Source organism: Phoenix dactylifera, chromosome 10 (genome assembly GCF_051530095.1).
Source record: "Phoenix dactylifera cultivar Ajwa chromosome 10, Ajwa_hap1_PhDact_Kaust_v1.1, whole genome shotgun sequence".
Classification (NCBI taxonomy): domain Eukaryota; kingdom Viridiplantae; phylum Streptophyta; class Magnoliopsida; order Arecales; family Arecaceae; genus Phoenix; species Phoenix dactylifera.
In genome coordinates, this window is record NC_143199.1 from 31,203,684 (window position 1) to 31,225,724 (window position 22,041).

General features: G+C 37.1%; 2 protein-coding genes across 6 annotated transcripts; both read left to right on the forward strand.

Moving 5' to 3' along the window:
• Nucleotides 1–2,413: 2,413 nt before the first annotated feature.
• ZR3 (Zim17-type zinc finger protein) lies at nucleotides 2,414–5,018 on the forward strand. The gene is made up of 2 exons (XM_008791341.5): nucleotides 2,414–2,571; nucleotides 4,299–5,018. The coding sequence occupies exons 1-2, from the start codon at nucleotides 2,493–2,495 to the stop codon at nucleotides 4,775–4,777; spliced, it is 558 nt and encodes a 185-aa protein (XP_008789563.3). The 5' UTR covers nucleotides 2,414–2,492; the 3' UTR covers nucleotides 4,778–5,018.
• Nucleotides 5,019–7,894: 2,876 nt separating this feature from the next.
• LOC103707012 (OVARIAN TUMOR DOMAIN-containing deubiquitinating enzyme 12-like) lies at nucleotides 7,895–21,180 on the forward strand. 5 transcript variants are annotated; one of them, XM_008791339.5, is made up of 13 exons: nucleotides 7,967–8,107; nucleotides 8,811–8,917; nucleotides 11,140–11,416; nucleotides 11,510–11,605; nucleotides 11,709–11,878; nucleotides 12,787–12,860; nucleotides 13,525–13,579; nucleotides 16,173–16,247; nucleotides 16,396–16,469; nucleotides 16,554–16,602; nucleotides 19,731–19,815; nucleotides 20,562–20,618; nucleotides 20,854–21,180. In XM_008791339.5, exons 3-13 carry the CDS (start codon nucleotides 11,275–11,277, stop codon nucleotides 20,913–20,915), a joined length of 939 nt encoding a protein of 312 aa, XP_008789561.2. In that variant the 5' UTR covers nucleotides 7,967–8,107; nucleotides 8,811–8,917; nucleotides 11,140–11,274; the 3' UTR covers nucleotides 20,916–21,180. The 5 variants fall into 5 exon arrangements, with proteins under 5 accessions (XP_008789559.2, XP_008789560.2, XP_008789561.2 ...); XM_008791338.5 differs by having other exon boundaries at nucleotides 7,955–8,107; nucleotides 11,140–11,605; XM_008791340.5 differs by lacking the exon at nucleotides 8,811–8,917 and having other exon boundaries at nucleotides 7,968–8,107.
• Nucleotides 21,181–22,041: the final 861 nt, after the last annotated feature.

Here is a 22,041-nt window from a genome sequence, read left to right on the forward strand (position 1 = left end):
GACTCGCACGGCAGATGATGAGATAAGGATAGCTGATGGGTACGAATAAAAATCATGACCCACATTGAATGGATCTCTCCTCCATTCTAAGTTGTGGCTAACAATCAATTTATCCCTTAAGTCAGACGCTTCGAAATTTGGCTTTTTTTTCTTAACTTAGTTGGCGTGTTGTATCAGATGAGGTGACATGGAATCAACTGAGGAAGATCTAAAAAAGCTCCAATAAATATAGATATCTTAATTTATAAAAGAAAAACATGAAATGACATTGTAGGAGATATTGAATAAGGATGCTCCGTGATGAGAACTTGTAAAGTTGGCTTAAGATAATTAGGGCACAACTAATTGAATATGATTATAATTAGGTCGAGAGTGTTCTGGTATACATGGCCCTACTTAATGTTAGGCTAAACTTCTCAGGAGGGGAGAAAGAGATAAGGGCTTGAGAGCCCAACGTTGCCATCATATGGTGTGATAGCCATAACATGGGATATAGTTAGCCAGGATTGAGTCGGAAACTGCCTCTAGGTAATGCAATCAACCCAACATGCACAAGGTACAAAATTACAACTTTGGCAAGTGGAGGAAGCCTAATGGAATGCTCAATTGCTCATGCCATCCTTGTATTTAACTGAAAACCGATAGGCACCAAACCTGGCTTTTTTCATTGCGGCGGAAAATTCATAGATATGATGGGGTTTCGGGAGGCGAGTGCAAAGAGTAGGTAGAAAAGCCCTGATACCCAGTGTAGGCTTATAGAATCCCTCAGGATTCTTTGCAGTGCACGAACTGCACTGCAGAGTGCTGGTATTTCGGGATGGCTGCTATCGGAACAAGGACGACCATCAAACAACATGCGTCATGTATGATATGGTATATGTTGGTAGGCTACTTTGTTTGATGATCGTCCATCTCTTGATGATGGCTATCTATAGCTACACAAACTTTGCAGTGTCATCCGCACAATGCAGACGATCCATGCTTAATCTCAAATTAGACGGTTGGCTTATACACATAGTCTATGGTAAGACTTTGCCCCAAACAAGAGGCCACAAATGAAGAACTGCTACTGACTATTGACTAAGAGGACCGCATGCCACATTTTTATTTCTACATCTGCATCCATGACTTGATCGATGCGGAGACTGACTTATCTTCATGGATGGTTGGTTGAAGAAATCAGAGCAACGCCATAATGTTCAGGCAACTTTGAAGGATCCCCTCGCAAATTACTTTATGCACTCTGACACTCTTCATTCTACGCATTTCTCCATTCCTCGAGGGAAGTTGTTTTCATGGCCATGGATTTTTCAACGTACTATAGACGGAGACCGGGCACTAGATTTAGTAGAGCTTCCTTTGGGTTATTCAAACCTAAATGAGATTAGGTGGAATGCGGACTGCTAGGAGGTTTTGAAGAGAACACTTGAATCAACCTTGTCAAGGATTGGAGTGCAGATGAACATGTCACTGTTTTTTTGAGCTGGGATTAGATTTATGATGCATCCATGGCACTAGGGTTACGGATAAATAGACGTTCTTTTTTTTGGGGGGGGTGGGCGGGGGAACAACTCAACCTCGGGCCAGACCTGCTACTTCGACCCGCATGTAAATCGAGAGAGGTGAGGAGGGTATTTTTTTTTTTTTTGAGCTTATTCATCAAATATAACAAAAAATGCTGATTAATACTAGATAACCAACGAGGTGGAGAATGTTGTCCAGCATGCCCACCAATGACCTCACCAGCCAATCTTGTATATATGCATAGGCCTACATTTACATCACCTCTTTATATATTGTTGCCCAAGTGTTTGACTTTCATAGTTTATTTTGGAGCTTATCTAGATTATAACATTCTTCTTGGGCTTGTCTAAAGTAGATTGGCATTTTTTTTTTTTGCTTTAGAAACTATTATTTATCGCCACTTCATTCACCAACAAGTAAGGCATTCAGATGGGTTCATTGATTTCTCTTCTAGCATGAGCACTTACCAGATCTCATTAACCCTTTCAAATCATATCAGACGCGCTTAGTTCGTAATCGGAATCAGAATGGATTGAAATGAAAATTGGAATGGCCATATTTTTCGACATGTTTGGTTTGTGATTGGAGTCGGAATGAGAATCCGAAAGGAATTTGAATACTAGGAGAGAGTAAAAATTGAGTTTTGGAGAGATTAGGGCATTCGTACTTTTTTTAAAATCGGAATGGGAATAGAATGTTTTCTAATTAAATGGTTAGAATAGGAGTTGTTTATTTTTATTTCTATTCGAGAGCCTAACTTCTTCACCTGCTACATCAGGCCCGGAGCCCGGTAGTTGACGAAACCTTCCAATATTAGTGTGACCAATCATTTATCCGGGCCTTGGCTGGGCCCAAAGTCCAAAACCGGACGGTCCAACATTTGGAGATATGCCAGGCCTCGACTCGACCTCGTGAAGCAAAGTGCGGCCTAGGGACCTAGGGTTTTGGGAACTCCGGCGAAGGCTCCCATGGCCGCCGTTCGTCTCCTCCAGGGGCGGGTCGCCTCCCTTCTCCGCCGAGATCGACTCCAACCCCTCGTTTCCGAGGGTACTCCTGTCATCCCCAACCTTGCATCTATTCTTGCGCTATTCATCAAGATCTACAATCATTCTTCTCTATTAAAAAGTTACATTCTTGAATTGAAATTAAGGTCCCTTTTTTATTCATAGTTGTTTGATTTCGGTCAAAAGCGTTCTTTGGTGGATTGGTGAATAGTTATAAGAACGGTAGATACAAAAGCTTCTTTTTTTTTGGGTGGGGGGTGTCCAATGGAAGACAAAAAAGCTTTTAGAAATTCATTACCTTCATGTTTAGATTTATTGTAGTTCTTTTCTGTTCTCAAACTTTCAGTTTTCGTCACCTTGGTTGTTTTTTTTTTTTAATGTTGAAAATTATGCCTTCCTTGGAATAATCTTGAGGAGGATCTAGGCTTGATGCCAGCAAACATTAGATTGATGGGGTATGTTCTTTGGCCTAATTCAGATTCAGGTTCGATGCTAACAAAGCTTAGAACGGTGGATTATGTTCTTCATTTGTGATTCCAACCAAAGAACAGGCATTAGTTCCCTCATCCTTGTCTGAAGTGTGAAACAAAAATGCCAGTGGGAGCCCAAGTCAGATGGCTTTGTAATTCTAGCCCAAGAATAAACATTAGTTCCCTAATCCTTTCTTGAAGTGTGAAACAAAGATACTAATGGGAGGAATTTATTGGATGGGAAGTTCATGTGATCGTTCGGCATAAGCAACATGAAGGAGGGTTTACTGTGTTTCATCATATTTGACCACGAATATAGCTCCCTTTGTGAACTGTAAGCTCTTCAAAAGAACCATCAAATTTGTGGAAAACGTCCCCAGGATATGTCTTGAAGTCAGGGTCATCATTTATTCTTTGTAAAGGAAAAGGACTCCCTCTTGCAGTAATCCCATAATTTCACAAAATTAATGAAATAATTTACAAATTATTTTTGTATGTATAAATCTTACCATTAATTAGCAATAACAAGAAGGCAACCGTGATATTTGGCCTGCCTAGCATGTTAATATATCAACTTTTAAAACAGCATCACTCTCTTTTAGTTTGCTCCTTCGTTCTCTCCATCTTACTTTGGTGTCTTCACAAGTTTGGTTGAAGGTTCTTCAGTAATGGTAAATTTTAGTACGTAGCTGTCATTCAAAAGAAGTGGTAATAGCAACCTTGATCATTTCACTCTTCCTTTTGGACAACATCACAGATGAGGTTAATTTGCCGATATAATGTTTGAGTGCTAGAACTAATTGGGTTGGTGGTATAATAAGAAAAGTGTACATGGTGAATTATAACCCTGCCTATACGATTGAATTCCTTAACTAAGTATTGCGTGTGCACCATTACTTGGTAATAAAAGATGAGTGGACAAAAGGGGTACGAAGCATTAGGAAATTGTAATAGGAGCCTGAAGCAGGTGCAGCACTCAAGGTTTAATTTTCTGGTAGAGAAACCCTCATGACATTTTCAAATTAACAGCCATCTGACTTTCATTTTGCATCATGACTTGTGCAGCATTCTAGGTTGAATATTCCGGCAGGGTAACTCTCACGACTTTTCCAAATTAACAAAGCACCTGACTTCTGTTTTACATCATGTTGCTTGATTAGTTCGACACCCTTTTCCTTTCCCTTCCACAGTATGCGTATCTGGGTCTTGCATACCACTTTCCGAATGATTCTGTATTTTGCAGTGTAGTTGATTTTCATATAATTTGAAGCCAATATGATAGAACTTACCATTATTGCAGGACTTGCTTGGCCTTCCCACATAACGAAAGGCATTAGAGATATCCAAACAGAGGCAGAATTTACAGATACAGCCAGTGAAGATGCTGGGGACCTGAAATCTTGCCAGGATGATTCAAAACAGGTCTCCAACTTGGCTGAAGGGCTTAGTCCTATTGCTAAGGAGTCCAGTGTGAAGTATACAGCCTTCTTTAACTTAAAAGCATCCAAGAGGCATGATCTTGCCATGATCTTTACATGCAAGGTTTGCGAGACCAGATCTGTGAAGACTCTCTGCCGTGAGTCATTTGAAAAGGGAGTGGTGGTGGTTCGCTGCGGAGGTTGCAGTAATCTCCATCTCATTGCAGATCGACTTGGTTGGTTTGGGGAGCCTGGTAGTGTGGAAGATCTGTTAGCAGCACGAGGAGAGGAGGTGAGGAAAGGTTCGGTGGACACCCTGAATCTTACTTTAGAGGATCTTGCTGGAAGTAGGTCTTCATGATTGTTGAAAACCGAAGGGATCATTCCTCGTATCATATGGGAACGATCGATTACCAGATCTGGCAGTTAGAGAGAGAATGTTTTCGAAGTGCATGTATTTGGTACTTGTATTTTCTTTGTTCTTGTGTGCATGTATCCGTGCTTCAAGTTCTAACCAGAAACATAAACTCACATGAATGGGTAACATTTCGAAATTGAACAGAGTGGAATAATAGCAGAACCACTTCCTTGATGTTACAAAATTTCGTTGATGGACTATTGATTACACAATCTTAGTGTTAATTATATGTACTTAATATCAAATGACATTACACAGATGGCACAACTCTTAGGCATACTTGATTGTGGCCTGAAAAACTTCCCCTAGCATTTTAGTGCTTCATAGCAGAATTAATTATTTTGCACTAGCAGTTCACAAAGTTGAATTACACATTCCCTCTGGGAGGGCATTCAGCTTTCAATATTATCGGTTAAAATTTTCAGGGCAAGCTTTGATTTGTTACTTGTTAGCTGTTCGTACTTGTTAGCAAAATTGCAGCATGTTGAAGTGATCGACGCCAGAGCTGGTTGGACTTGGACCTCAGATATGCTGATTCACAGTGTATTATGTTTCTTCCTGAAGAAAATGCAAATGAAGGCCTTGAGATGTGATTCCAAGTGAAACAACAAATTGTACCAACATTTATCTGCTGTTGTTTAACCTGATAGAGTTCCCAGCATTAAAAATGAGGGATCCATTGTATAGTTTCTATCTTTCATCGAATGGATGATAGATTCTTTTTCTGTAGTATGCTTTGAAAATTTGGATACAAGAAATTCAATAAGCTATTGGGTTAGGTTTGGGTTCTGAAATTAGACCAAAACTCCTTATATTTGGTTTTAAGTAAATTTATACCTAGAAAGGCACAGCTGAAACCTGATCTGGTTATATGCATACACACAAATATTATATAATATATAAATATATGTATATATATATATATATATATGTATATATATATATATATATGTATATATATATATATGTATATATATATATATATATATGTATATATATATGTATATATATATGTATATGTATATATATATGTATATATATATATATGAATATATGTATATGTATATATGTATATGTATATATGTATGTATATATGTGTGTGTGTATATATATATATATATATATACACATATATATATACATACATATATATATATATATATATATATATATATATATATATATATATATACACACATATATATACACATACATATATATATATATAATGTACATTTGTATACTTAGATATATAAATATTCTAGGCATAAACCTATTAATTTTTTAATTAGAAAAAAAAAATCAAATAGAGTAGTGAAACCATAACCAATCTTATTCTATCAAATTCCTTGGTGGTCATTCTTCATGTTTCTTTGATTGCACAGATACTTAGATAACAAAAGTGATAATTGAATACATACCCCGCTTTTAGGTATGATTTGTTCTACTACATTATCATTATTTTGTTTTTATTTCACAGTTTTTAAGGTAATACTTTGGGTACATTAAATAATTTTAAAAATTAATTTAGAAGCATAGTAAAATATGTAACTTGTTAAATACTCGATTTTTTACTTAAAATCCAATCTGACAACTGATTTTTTTTTTTTTTTTTTTACAATATTAGATACAGATATCAAGTTTAATTGGATTTAGATTCAAATAGAAATATTTTGAATTTGAGTAGGGATGCCACCAAATCCAGCCGAACCGATCCACCCAATGTCCTGTGCGAACCTTTTCTGCACCTGGAATTTTGTTTCACCTTCAGCTTTCCAACGGGTTAGGCATCTCTCATTTACGTCACATCCGCTTGTCATTTTTCCAGTTAGTAAACCTAAACCTTTGAATATTGGAACAAGAAAATAAAATAGAAACAAATAGTCAATCAAAGCCTATCTATTCCTTAATCTAGAATGCAGACATGCAGGATCCAAGTCATCTGTGACTACTTTATGATATATTGGACTTATTAAATAATTTTAGACTAACAACATTAGATTCTATACCAAATTCTTATCTTAGTTCAGGTGTTTGGTCAAATCACGACAACAATTAGATGATCAAATTCAAATTGGACACCATCTAACTAGGATTTTATAACAGGCGTTGTCTCCAGATAACATATCCCACTAAAATTATTCTTTATCATTGCCATTTCAATTTTAATATTACAACATTCATTAATTGTCTTAGTCGAAAAAAGATGGACAATAACATAATGTATTCATCAAATATTCCTCGGCATAATAAAGGCTGTTGCGAGAGCAGAAATGGTGATCGTTCAATCGAATTAAGTTGTTTCACTCCATTGTGTGGATTAGGTTGTGTGTTTGATAAAATAATTAGATTTGGGGATGGATTTTTGATTTATTTAATAAATAAGTTGGATTAAAATTGATAAATTTTCAGTCTGCATGAGCCCTTTTTTGTGCGACTTAGTATGTCTCTTAACCTTTCGTCCAACCCATGTGAAACATGTTATGGTTGGCGCTGGTCCAAGCCAGCCCAAACTAGTCAGTTTCCGTCCCTGTCATGCCGACTATGACCAGTCAACTTACAGATAACCATTCCAAAACTTCCAAATGAAATTACGTGCTAGCGAGGCAAATTGCACCTCGTAAAAGCAACCCAAGCTAAAATTAGGTCACCATTTTAGTTCTCGGAATGAATGCCAAACGGGAAAGCAGCGGCGATAACAATGCGAGATCCTCATGTCAGGACCGTCCAATCAAGATCAAACGGCTGATTCCTGGCTGTCCTTCTGGCGTCGCATGAGGCCAGCCTCGGGCCCATCGTACCGAGAAATTATACCCATTGTACCGGCAGAGTACCAGGAGTGGCGGGACCCATGCCTGACAGCGGTCAGATACGATATCAAGGGTGGAGATTCCCCCCGTGATAGAACAGAGCCCCACCAAGCGCCTATACCCCGACGCATCTTATACGTACACGTGTCCAATGCATCCGACGGTGGGGTTCGCGTGCGGCTCCCCGATACGCCCCGCCCGATACGAAAACCGAAACGGCATTTAAAACGCGGCCGCGCCGCTTCCAATCAGGCTTATCAAACCCGTGACGTCCGGGACCGCGACATTCCTCCCCCCTCTCTCTTTTATCGGGTGTCGCGGTTAAATCGTTCGCACTGCATTCCTTCGTGGCGTCTCGAAGCCGCTTTTTATTGTTTTCTTTGATTTATTTCTCTCTCGCTGGCTCGCTCGATCGTCTCCGTTTCAAGAGACGGAGAGACTTCTTCGGCTTATAGATTGGGAAGTAAGTTCTTGTTGCGATCCGTGAAAAAACTAAAGGATTTTTTTGGGTGTGATTTTGCGAGTGGCGTGTTCTTCTTTCATTGAAAAGAATCTTATGGTATAGGGTTGGTCCAATCACTGAAGTTTGATGGATCGTGTGTAGTTTCTTGACGTCGTTCTTTGATTTTATTGTTTTTTTTGTTCTTGATCCTATGGAGGATTGCAGCTTGGAGATCTCGGATTCTCGATAATGCCTATGGTCTTGTTGTTTTGTTTTGTGATTTTTGTCGTTGTTTTGGATTCTTGATGTAGTTCTTGTGATTGAATTGCCGTCTTATTTCACTTCAGATGTGATCAGATTACAGTGGCGATTTTTTTTTTCTATTAGTGCGATGATATATTCTTTGGTTTATGGGGTGTACTGTTACCTGCTTATTTTCGGTATCTTTTACTTTTTGAGTTAATTCTATATATGTCTATAGGGTTTGTAATTTTTAAGATCTGTAGAGACGAATCCTGTCCATGTTGATCTGAAATCCATGGCTGCTAGTTTTGAGGCTATCGAGTAGATAAATAACACCAAAACCTTGCATCTTTACTATAATCTATTTCTCTCGAAGTCCTTGTACTGCTTCCATGTTCCAGTAGTAATTATTGAAATCAGTGATGTGGCTGAAATCACAATTTGACAAACCAATCTTGATGTTGTTTTTTTGATGCACCAGTGAAAAGTCTGATTTTCGTACTTCTTTTGGAGGCAAAAAAAGGGAATTAATGCCTTAGGGGTGTCTAACAAGTGCGTTTCACGAGCAGCTGGTGTTTGGCAAATTTGGTAAATGAGATGAGATTGAGATTTTTCTTTGCTGTAACAGATGAGATTAAGATTTGCCCAGCTTTCTCATGCTTGCTTTGATTAAACTCAAAATATAAATAAATAAGTAAATAATATGAATTTATATTATTTCAGTTAATATTATAAATGAAATTCTTATTTATTATTTAAATGTTTAGACATAAGTGAAAGCTCTGGGACCTCAGTCTCTCACTGGTTAATCCCTTAAAAACCATTTTTGAACAGCTTAAATTTAGTTTATAATTAATTGAATTGAACCTGAGCTTGGCTAAATTATAGTATAAGCTGAGCTGGAGCATGGTCTGTCTTGCTCGATCTTGGATCGTCTCCAGCCCTAGACCAACTCAATAGGGAGGTTTTGACTTCTTTGCAAGCTTGATTTAATGAGATTATATTTCACACTGACTAGCATACTTTTGTAACATTTCCTACCTAGTAATATCTCTAGCTCTGTTTTTTAAGAGCATTTTGTTCATTATTCAGTGTAGATATCATATGTTTTTCCAGAACCATGCAGACAGGTGCTGTGCGCAGTAGCTATTAGGCCTACAGTATGTTGGAGAATTGGGCTGCCTAAATCCATATTCAATCTTCATTGGGCTGCCTAAATCCATATTCAATCTTCATTGGGCTGCCTAAATCCATATTCAATCTTCATTGGGCTGCCTAAATCCATATTCAATCTTCATTAATCCTGCTAATTATGACATTCTTTGCTATTGATTATGTAGAAGATTTTCAGTGCAATGAATAATTTCCAAAAAAGTTAAAAAAACATCCAATTACATTTTGTAGTCAAATATGGATAAAATGACCTGCTAATATGTCATTCATGAAGGATTTTGCCTCCTTTATACATGTCTATTTATAATAGGAGTCATGCGAGGTGGTGCCTGTGTCGGGCACATGAAAGTTCCTCCTGCCATGTTGCATGAGGGGATTGGTCTGACTTGTGGAAATTGGTGTAGTACCCCGGGGGGGGGGGGTGGTGGTGGTTAAATAATCTTCCATTTTGTTGTTGCATGTTTGTGAATTCTTGGGGTTTTCTCTATTTTGTCGTTTCTCAAGTCCTTGCTAATGTTGAAAGATAGAGAATCAGATTACTGAAATTGTCTGATTGATTGTCCAGGAAGTCATTAGTTGCCCCATCTTTCTATTTCAGCGCTTGCAAAAAAGTTGTCCAGTTTTATCAAATTCCACTATATAACTGGGTTTTCTCATATCAACCCAAATTGGACAAAATATACTTCTACCTTATTGGTGAAACCTATTTCTGAATCTCCTTATGTTAAGCAAACATCCTTTAATAATCCTTGGAGCGTGGTGGAGGTTGCTTTTGTGATTTTAGAAGTTTTTTTTTTTTTTTGTGTTTGATAATAATTAGGCCATTGAATTGGGTAATGGTTTTTGTCACCACATATTGCGGTCGGAATAGGGTGGATGGTAGATCGGGGATGCGAGATTGGATCTGATGCCTCCATGTATTGCACTCTTCTCTGAGTGCAATCAGGAAAGAAAACAGTTCGGAGTGGGTGGGGGGTTTGTTGGATCTATCATCCTTGAACATATTGGGATTGCCATATGGCAGGGAACTTGTTTTCTCTTTTAATGTGTAAGAAGTTATCTGTTTTCTGAAGAATAAACCTTTCAGATGACCATCTTATCACAGTGTTTGCTTTCACCTACTGAATTTAACATTTAAACTCTTAACTGGGAGCCTACATCATCTAGCCTTGATCTTCTTCCTCTGGCCCTAAATTCAATCTTTTACCTGATCGACACCAGCTTTCAACTAATTCATGATTGTTGTGCTTCATATAGTCACATTAATAGTTTATATATCTGACGAGCTACTTTCTCAAACTGCAATGCTTCTAAGTAAGCAATATTTTGCTGTTTTAATGTCAACATATTCTTTAATTGTTTTTTTTAGTTCCGATGATATGTTGTGGAAGTATGTCCGAAAATGTCAGCACATAAGAATATGATATAATAGTAATCCTGGAGTTGCAAATTTTTTTTGTCCTGGTTATGAAGTTTTGATTATTCTGTTGATTTAGTTTTATTCCATCTGACATAGTCATGTTTCTAGCTATTTCTTTTGTTTCAGAAATGATCATTTGAAATTTTCTTCATGTGGTTGGTGATTTTATGTATATTTCACCTGCCTATCTGGTGAAGCTAATTTCATAAATGTACAGGGAATGAATGCCAGGGATGATCTTATGCCACCTGTAAAATATCCTCTTAAGCTACAGTAAGATAATCATGTCAGTGTCAATATACAGGATTCTTGTTGTTGGCACATTATTCTGCTAGGAAAACATTTGTTGCTGATGATTATGTACGAGCAAGATTCTGAAGTTCTCCGCTGGGGTCTTGATATCCTTCATGATGATCCATTTTCAAACTGTGGGTATTGTGGAGGAACTACTCAACATGATGCCAGCTTTTATGATAGTAGTTATGCCAGAGAAGGTAATATTGGCACAACAGGCTACACTACTATAGAGAATGATGAGATTATTGCTCATGCTCTTCAAGAAGAATTTTCGCGCCTTGCTGTTGCAGAAGCAACTGGACCTTCACTTTCAGATGAAGAACACTTGCAAGCATCTGTTCTGGCACAAGATTGGTTTGGTCCATCCATGAGGAACTATAGTTCAGGTAAGCAGATTATAAGAAATTTCCTGTTTGGTTGTTCATTTTGTCTCCCATTTCCTATTTTTCTGCTCTGTTGTTTATTATTGTGTCTGTTGTTTTTATGTAGGGAATGAAGGTGGTCAGGAAGAGGCAGATGAGATGGAATCTCCCAGTTCATGTTCAAGTCCTGGGGAATACACATATGAAGGGCAGGAGTGGTCATTAGAGCTCACAGATGACTTTTCTGACATAGATGGTGAAGTAGGCAAGAGATTGAATCAGATGGTTCCCATTCCTGTAAGTTTATGCATACTTTTGAAGCTCAGATTTTCAAAAATATAACTTAACCATCAGTAGCTTAAAGAAACATTTCCTTTGAAAATTGTTTTAGAGGATTAGAGAATGCTAATGATCTTGTAATATGAAAATTCTTGACTGAGCAGCTAAAGTGAGGAAAAATCTCCTATCACTTAGGTGAAACCATGAAAAGTAAGCTGTTGAACTTCCCTCTTAGTTTCAGGTTCTAGCATATGTGCAACTAAAGTAAACATGGTATTCTGCATAACTTTGGTATTGGAAATTCATCTGATTATTTTTTTGCTGATAGGCTAGTTATTCTGGTTAATCACATATCCTAAAATGACAACATTGGATTTATTATCTTTTTTCTCTGAGTAAAGGACTGAACATGGTCTATTCCGATTCAAAATGAATCAGACTTACCTATTATCAAGACTGAAATGTGGTATCTGACCAAAAAAAGACCGACCTAGGGTAACTGAAATGAATATTTATTTAGTATGCATTTTCTACTGAGTGATAGCTCTGCACTATGAGCACACATGCATACACTCTATAGTTTATACACTTTATTTAGTATGCATTTTCTACTGAGTGATAGCTCTGCATGTCTTTGCCATTTGAAATTGCCAGAATACTAGGTTTTTTTTTTGATTCTTGCTATTACTCAATATTGAAGAATTCCAACACTTAAATTCTGCGGCAATACCACTTTAATAGTGTTACTTGTCATCTGCTGAAATTTGAACTATGAATAGTATATTTCTTTTCATTTACGCCATCATCGCTAGCTCTCACCTTTTCCATATATGGGCGCTCCATATTTATGTACTTGAAAGGTAAGAAGTTATAAATGACGAGCATGCATGTTCTCTTTGACATCATAAATTGTTTGGTTTGTGCAGCATGTTCCTAGAATTAATGGAGAAATTCCTTCCGTTGATGAAGCTACTTCAGATCATCAAAGGCTTATAGACAGGTATGGCCTGTACTGTAGCACTATACTTTCAACTTATTATTGTGTGATATTGTGATTTATCCAACTTTGATAAGTTTTATGTAAGTCTATTGGTATGATATGCATCCCATAGTAGTTATTCAAAAGCTCTTTCCATGGGTTCACATTTATTGATTTATTGTTTATGCGTTAAGTTAGTCCATGTTATAAAAATCCTTCAGCAGCTTTAGGTTTGCATCATGGAAGCAGCATAACATGATAAAATTTGAGTTATTGCTCCAGTATGGCAGGTCTCCTAGGTGCACTGGTTTTGACAAGTTGTAATTTTGGTTATGAGCTTACATTGCTAGCTACATAAAGACTGCAGAAAAATTTCCATGGACTAATAAGGGAATATATTTATCTCTTAAATAACTTTTACCTTCTTGATCAAGTACATGTAATATACTTTAATCAATATATGTGAAAAAATTGCATAATTCATCGGTTGACACATGTAATACCGATTGCCCTTGATTGGAGCACTGGCTACTGAGAATTCATAAAGTTGACACCAAATTGTTGGTTAAAAAAAAAGGCTTGATGATTATGGTTATTCATTAGTAAAATACCTGCATGTCGTAAATGGTATTGTCATGTTGTAAATTTTTCTGTATATGATTGTCTGATGCTATATATTCTGTAGATTGCGACTCTATGATTTGATTGAGCTCAAGGTTCAAGGAGATGGTAACTGTCAGGTTAGTTGTGTGTTAGGTCTCTTTTTTCTTCCCCTTTTCCTTTGAAATTAAATGACGTAGGTGTGTACTAAAGAAATTATTTAGCATATAAGCTTGTAATCTGCAGCTAATACATGAGTTCTTGTTGGCAATTGATTATTCTCATTTGTCAACTCAGGTTCTGGGAGGATAGGTATCACTATAGTGTTCCAGTGTCCCACCATGCTATTTTTTGTTTTTCTCCTGATTTGTTGCTATAGTAATAAGATCGTATTGGAATCGATATGTCAACACTATGATTTCGTTCATGGAACTACATCTATTACATCAGTTGAATTCTCACTGTATACTCGGTAATAAATAACATAATAAATTTTGATTATCTAGAGTTTTCAACAAACTAAAATTTGAAATCCATGGCCAGCTTATAGAATGTTGAGGTTGTTTTTTATTGGCCGACTCAATTTAAGGGTCTAAAGGTTAAACTTTTATAAGTTGACTATATCTAATATCCCTGCTGTGCTTTGGGGCAACAAGCATGCCTTCTATGAACAAGATTCTTTTGCACCTTAGATGCATTGATTTTTTTTATTTTTTTCATGTCGCTGGCAAGCGTGTAAGTAGGGTTCTAAAGTGAAATTCAAGTAATCTTACCTGATGATTTGTTGATGAATTGGGTTTGGATTTGAGATGCTGGTTCACAATTCTCACGAGGTTAGATTTGGTCCATTTTGGTTCTTTGCATAATAGACTCCATTTGATTTCAGGTTGAGTTCATATGTTGCCTAGAGTTGTTGTTAAACTTGAAACTTGGTGTGCGCATCAAGCAAACTTGGCCAAGCCAGGTGATTTTAGGTCTGTCCAAACTATTGAAAACTTGGACCAAGCTCACCGAGTGCCTGATCACTCCCCCACATTCCAAACACAGCTCGAAGTGTCATGAGCCAACTTTGTTGATACCTCGACCCAACTTGACTGATATATTCATTGAGCCAATCAGGCTCCAGGGACAGCCTTGCTGAAAACCTGATCGTATGTCCAAAGGTAGATGAGTTTTATGGTTTTGTTCCTTTACCTGGGTGAAGCAAGGCAAGCTTTTGTTTCCTCATCTGCTACCCATCTGACCTTCCCTTCTGTCTCCCCTGTAACCTAAAGTCCTTCACTCTGAGGCAGTCTGTGGTGATTCTTGCATTGCATTATCGCATGCAGCAACATCTTGGTCCAGGGGTTCTTCTTTGGGGGAAGGAGGGGAATAGGATGACGTAACTTTGTGGAGGATACTGATAATTTTGTATTAGGTGAAGTCTGGGTTTTACTCTCTTGGTCTTCATCACTTCTGGTTGATTTGAACATATCTAAAACCTGAACTGGAGCTGATTAGTCATCAAGTTTGCATCTTGATTTTTGATTAGGTCTCAATTTCAAATTCACCCATTTTGTAATGATTTTGGGGTCAAAACTTCAATGAATTTGATTTGAATTTGGTCAGTATATAGCCTTAAATTGAAAGATTAGTCTACATATTATATTGTTAAATTGTTATGTCTGGTAAACTCTTGCCAACAATTTATATGCCAAAAATTGAATGACTATGATGAAAGCAATAAAAACATATGTAGCTCATCAAAATTAAATTTTGAGAGACTAGGAAAGTCCAGAAAAACAAAATTTGTCACAAAAGCATGAAATTATATTTCTCAGAAGTTAAACTCTACATGCTTAGATATCAATATGATTCATGCGTGTCCTAGTTTATGATCCATTTAAAAATTATGTTACAATTTTCAATTTTTAATACAATCATTTTTTCAAGGTTAATTCACAGTAGAAGAAATAATTTGCAAAAAGTTCAAACATCAAATCTGATATGCATGGTGAATTGGGGCTTATCCCAATGGCCACACCCCTAAACTTAGTAATCAGAGGTTTTTGGTTCAAATCTTAGGCGTTGCATATCTAAGTATTTGGGCTTGGGTAATTAATGTACTGGTGAGTCCTCCTCCTCTCTCTCTCTCTTAAAAAAAGAAGAAGAAAAAGACACTGATACTCATGCATGACAAATTGAATGAAGCAATAACCATAAAAGGAGTTCAAAATTTTCATACGAATCAAGCTCGTAACATGAGAATTGCATCTTTTAAGTTCAATCAAACACAAACAGGCATTCTTGCTTCTACCTTTTCAGAATTGGAGTCTTACTCTGAATATTTTCTTGTATGCTTCTTGTTTTTATTCTTGCGCCTCAATTTGTTAGAATGAGAAGATAGAAACAAGGGAAGCTTCTTAAAAGGCATTACATCGTCTGAATTGGATATAACCAGTTTAGATTGGTTGACCTTATATGTTCGCTCCATAAATGCTGGATCTTTCCATAATATAGCCCTGCAATGATAAACACATGCATGTTTGCAATATATTATCCTCTTTTACTATATTTGCACTTGTGCATCAAATGTTCCAAATTATGTCAATTTTCACTTATTGGTCAATCATGTTAGTATGTGTGTGTGCATGTGTACATATTCAAAATTAGCTGTGAAGCCTTTTTTTGACAATTCTTAATCTTTCTTCTTATCAACTGAGATGTCAAATTTCAATTTCATATCCTTCACAGTTTCGAGCTCTGTCTGATCAATTTTACCGTACCCCTGAGCACCACAAGTTTGTGAGGCAGCAAGTTGTTAATCAGGTTTGTCCTCTACTGCTAGTATCATTCTTAAAATTTCTATTGATCTTCATCTTTTTGGTATTTCTAGGGTATTTTCTCATTTCATTTTTATGTTGATCTGCATTTTTCATCATCAATGAATGCATGTCTTTCTTCATTCATTTTTCAGCTTGAGTCTCACCCTGAGAACTATGAGGGATATGTTCCCATGGCGTACGGTGACTATTTGAAAAAGATTTCAACGTATGCTCTATATCTTATAATCTATGATGCCATTTTGGAAATACATATAAGTTTGTAATCTTTTTATATTAATGTGGCTAACAGGGGTGGGGAATGGGGTGATCATGTTACCTTACAGGCTGCTGCGGATTCAGTATGTTTTTTTTCCTTCTTCCAATTTCCACTGTTTCATTCCTTTTCTTTTCTGTTATAATATTGTTTGGCTCTTTTTTCATTTTCTTTTTCCTTTTTTGATGTTTCTGGTCAGTACTACATTTTCCCCTTAATTTGATGTCTTACTATATTGTGAATATCTTAACTTTGATGATAATGTTGGTGTGGGTTTTGTGGAGTGAGGAGCTTCTCCAAGAGTACAACTTCATTTTAAGTTGTGTCAGGACAGTGATGAGAATGAAGTGCAAAACATGGCAATCATATGAATCAGTTTTGGAAACTTTTACTGGATTATTTTATTTCTCTTGTTCTTATTGAATTTGATAGGATTCCCATCCTTGCATTGAGAGGAAAAAGAAGCTCTTCTTTTCAAGAGAGATGTTACCTTCTCAAGAGTTTCGCAAAGCAAATAGCAAATGACAGATTCTTTTCCTTTTGCTGATTCACCTTTAAACAACGGACTTAAATGAGACAAGTTTAGTTAGCCATTAAAAGTGAGAGTAAAATGTTAAATACTACATTTCTAGTTTGGTTTTGTTTATGTTTGATATCATGTAATAGCTTGTACAAGGTATGGATGTTGAAAGGTCTACACGATTTCTGAAATCACATCCCTTAGCTGCTGGACAATCCTGCTTGCAAGGTCTTATTTTTAGTAATATATTTGGCATTGTGAATGAGACATTTTGGTCAAAGACCCTTTATTAGCTTTCTTTCTATGTTTTCGCTTTTAGTGATACTTGCAAAGTAATGATCAACTGTGGGGCATGTTTGAGCAGTCCTGTAACCTCGTCACTGGACTGACTTGGTTCCTTGGCGTGCTTTTGTTGTTATTACCTGAAGCTGAACTGGGGATGTCAATTAGCCGGATCCGGGCAGAGTTTGACAAGACTTTGAATAGGCTCAATTCCTGGTGTATGACTATGAAGTTAGGCCTGTGAATTGTCCTATGGACATCCCTATGCTGAACTATTGCTGGAGCATGTGAACCTGTGCCATCGATCATTGCATTAGTTGTCTGGACTGAATTAAACCTTATGAGTTTGTTTTAGTTATCCTTATAAGTTTAGATTCAGTCTTGGGCCTCTAGCTAATGCCAGATAGGATCTAATTAATGAAATTTTGATGAATAATTTTTATCAGTAAGTTTTGTTTATCACTTCTTTATCACTGGATGATAAGGCATGAGACTGCATCAAGAGTTCAAGGCTATTGTAGCTGATGCATAGTCCGCCATTTTCAGTGGCATTGCTGTTTACTGAGTGCTAGTCGCTTTAAATGGAGGTTCATATTGCAAAAGCAATTTTGATCTTTTTTACTTCATATCTGGCTTGAGGCAAGATGTATTGCTGGTCAGGTTTTGTTGGGTTTTCTCTTCCTTTAGAAAGACTATGAAAGAACTATTAACCATTATTTTTATTAACCAAGACTGTTCTAATCTAATCTGATGGGGCTTGTTTTATTGAAATTTGCTTTATCAACACCCAAATCTTGAGATGAGAACTTTTGATAATTTATGACTTGCCCAAATTCTCTGGTGTCATAATGGTTATTTGGGATGTTTGAGATTCGTGGTCTATACTTTCTTCATGGACTTTGGGGTTAAGTAGGTTGCAAAACTCTCTTTGATACTTCATTTCTGGCCTCTATTGGTATTCTTTGGTCTTTGCAACTTCAGCCACCCTCATTTTTTCTTGTGAAATTCTTCTAGCATTGGGATTTTGGTGTCTCAATATATCAGGTGCTTTTCCTTGGATCTTGGCTGGGTTTGGTTTAGACTTCTTGGAGTTAAAATTTTCGTCCTGTGTCCATGTTTGACCCTTTTCCTAAGTTGGCACCTCATGCTTATGCCTTACCCCATAGCTAGCTTGTTCTTCTATCTCCTATTGAGCCTAATAAAGTGATATCGACTAAGGTATCCCGTATTGGCCTGAATCGAGCAGTACGAGGCGTACCGTACCGTACCAGTTCAGTACCGATATTCGGTACGGATGGTGTGCCAACACTCAGTATGCCAAAAGAATTTCATACCGTATTGTACCGATACTGTGCTAGTGTGGCACCGGTATGGGGTCCGGTACCAAGATGGCGAACCTTGATGTCAACCTTTGGCACACTATTTTGATTGGCCCTTAGTTATTTAACTTAAGGAATACAATTTCCATCTGTCCTTGAATCTCACATTAATTGCTTAAAATCTATATTTAAATGACATCAAATTATGCTGATGAAATGTTTGATTTAGACTCATGGGATTGGTATTTGGTAGGCAATCTTCTTAGGTTGTCAGAAGTTTATTTCTTGTCTAGCTTTTTCTTTCCTGTGGTGTGTGGTTTAAAGCCTGGCTACTTACATTATTTAATAATGATATCTCTACCAGGCTTCAGACATATTGTGTTGATGATTCTTGCCTTCATCTCCGTGAATTTAGATCTGAGAATGATCACTTCTCTGTTAAAAGACGTATCTGTATTTTAAGATATATTCAGTGTAACAAGCTAAAAAACGTGTTAGAACTGTTATATTGGAATTCCATATTGTTATTTCATTTTAGCTTGTTGGATAGAGCAAAAAGTGCGTCACACATGAGAGCTCGTGAAAGTGCATGTAGATAAATGAATACCTGTTTGAGTCTATGAATATTCTTGTTTGGTAGATTGGTTGTCACATATGACTCATGCGTTGGTGATGGGATCCATCTTCATTTCATGTTCATATCGGTGATCCACTTTTTTGCAATGGCTGGATATTGAGCTTCAGCCATAAAAACAAATTAAGCAAACTTGCATATTGACTCATGGATAGAATGTTGATGAAGGGAAAGGCCCAAGGGGTTTGTTCTGTAATATGAACATTATCTCTTTCTTATGCAGATCTTATTCTTAGGGATTGTTATCTGGGTAGTTGTTCTGTCTTACGCTGATAATTTCATGCTCGCTTGATATTGCTTTCATGTTGTATTATTCATATGTTAGTTGATCATGCTTTTCTACCTGTAAGATGTAAATGGTTTCCTTCAATATTTCATGAAATGAAGTAAGCTGATCACCATATTTTATATAAATAAAGGTTTAGTTAGTGATTATCAATTTCTTTGATCTTATGCAGTATGGCGTTAAAATTTTTGTCATAACATCATTCAAGGATACTTGCTATATTGAGATTCTGCCAAATGTTCAGAAATCTAAACGAGGTATGTACAACTGGTTGCTTGCTGTTCTTGTTATTTTTTAATGTATTTCTTCTGTTTAAGAAGTTTTGATTAAACTAATAGGGAACGTCTGACAAGTTATGCAAATCTGATCACACTTAAATGGAGCCTGGCTTTGTAATTATTTGACTTTCTGGAAGCATGCCTGGTGGCAATTACTAATCTGGCTTGATCCATTTAATATTTTATATTTCATGTGTTTTTCTTTAACTATCTAAAAACTGATGTCTTATGAGCTTAATGGCAATTTGGGGGCTTTATTAGTAATAGATGCAGCTCATAGAGACTGAAAATTTGCTGTTGTCTTTATTCCTTCACTGGGAAGACATTTAATATTGTGTCCCATGAGTGCTCTGGTACATGCCTTGCCATGCATGCAATGGATCTATGGGAAGAACATGTTGGGATTTTATGAACTCATTGTTAAAGGATGGGAGAGAATGGTTATTTGCCATCCTGCCGTGCATATGTATGGTTGTATTTTTATGAGCTTGTTACCTGTATGTTCAGCAGTCTATTACTTGTGCAATACAATTAGCTTGTCATGACCTTCCATCGTGCAAATGGATTTGAAATTTTCCTTAACCAAGGATATAGCATTAATTTAATGTAATCCTCGTATATGGACAACTATTTTCATTTTTGGAACTATGTAACGAAAACTGTTTATGTCCCTTCACCTGCTTGGCCATTTAGTGCCATATTAATTTTTTTTCACTGTTTGGCAGTTATTTTTTTGAGCTTCTGGGCTGAGGTGCATTACAATTCGATTTATCCTGAAAGGGGTAAGTAAATGATACTCTATGTTTGACTGCTATAGTTACCCTTCTATCAGTTAATACTTTCGACGACACTGACAATGTTGAGATTACTCGCATTTTTATCACCAATATTTCTACCTCCCTCAAAATATGACCAAAATCTTTGCAGAATCATTCGGACTAGATCCAAAGTGCTCGATCTGGTCTGATTTGCATGTTGTCTGAAGCTTGTTTTTCATTTTCTTCTTTGGCTGTGCAGATCTACCAACACTGGAATCCAAGAAGAAGAAAAGGTGGTGGCACTTTGGAAACAAGCACTAGGAGTGCAGGTTTTTACAGCGGCCTTCATTCGCATCTCTCGTTTCCCAGGAAGAATTTCTCAGAGCAAGCTATTTCTATTTTTGGTGACGCAGCGGGTGAGCACATTGCAAGAGAGGGCACGATCCCTGTGCTATCCACCCTCCTTCGATTCGCATTTGCTTGTACATTCCCATGGGCTGTGGCCTTGACATTCATTTTCTTACCTGACGTTGCTTTGCTATATTTATCTATATAATTCCCGATAAATGGCTGTTAATTTGTCTCATATTAGCCCGTGTAGTGTGGTTACACATGATATGGTTCAGCACTGTCTGAAGCCTGCTGCTGCTTGTGCATTGGTGGCTCGGTCCAGCTCCTATGCTTGGCCTGCACAAGGAAAAGGATGTCACCTTGTTGTACCCATTTTTTTTTTCTTCTGACAGTGCGTGGCTTAGTGCAATGAATGCATATACAACCCAAGCTATCAGAAAGAACGAGGTCCTGGAGCTGTCGAGGAGTTGAAACAGTGTCAAATGGCAAGTTTTCCATGATCGGCTACATTGTTAGTCACCCAGCCTGATGGTCTGCTCCCTTCTCTTTTGAGGAGAGATGAGGTTGAAGGTGTCGTGCAGGAGGGGTGGATGCTCTAAGCCTCTAAATTGGGAGAAGTTCGCTGCAGCCACTTGACCACCGTACTAGAATCGCCCTCCAATTAAATATGATGAGCATAGAGATGTTCAAAGGCAAAATAAACTCTTCTATGCTGCTCGAAGCTTGGCTGGTACATTGGAATTGATTCAAGTGTTATCACTAGCTGCCAATGGTAAATACAGTATCATAACATATCGCGACTTACAAAAGGGATGCCAGTTAAGTATGTCATCAAATTGGATCGAGAATGGGTACCTGCTAATCTAAATTCAAATACATGTAAGGTTTATGTCTAAAATTTTGATCCAACCCCTGCCTATCCAAGCAATGGGTTAGGGCCGACTTCGAGCAGTTGAGATTTCATGAGACCTGGTGTGCAGGTATAATTAAAGTTTTATCTTACCTTTAAGATTGGCTATGGATCGGGTCTGGGTCCAACCGTGAGGAGGGCAGCAATATTAAGTTCAGTCACCTTCACATCTTCAAAGTGTAATCA

Excerpts from the sequence above, each read along its gene's own strand:
- LOC103707012 (XM_008791337.5), top strand. The coding sequence starts at position 11,275 with ATGATTATGTACGAGCAAGATTCTGAAGTTCTCCGCTGGGGTCTTGAT. Across the intron at positions 12,861-13,524 it reads CATCAAAGGCTTATAGACAG|ATTGCGACTCTATGATTTGA; the intron begins GTATGGCCTGTA and ends TATATTCTGTAG. Across the intron at positions 16,603-19,730 it reads TACAGGCTGCTGCGGATTCA|TATGGCGTTAAAATTTTTGT; the intron begins GTATGTTTTTTT and ends GATCTTATGCAG.
- ZR3 (XM_008791341.5), top strand. The coding sequence starts at position 2,493 with ATGGCCGCCGTTCGTCTCCTCCAGGGGCGGGTCGCCTCCCTTCTCCGC. Across the intron at positions 2,572-4,298 it reads CCAACCCCTCGTTTCCGAGG|GACTTGCTTGGCCTTCCCAC; the intron begins GTACTCCTGTCA and ends CCATTATTGCAG.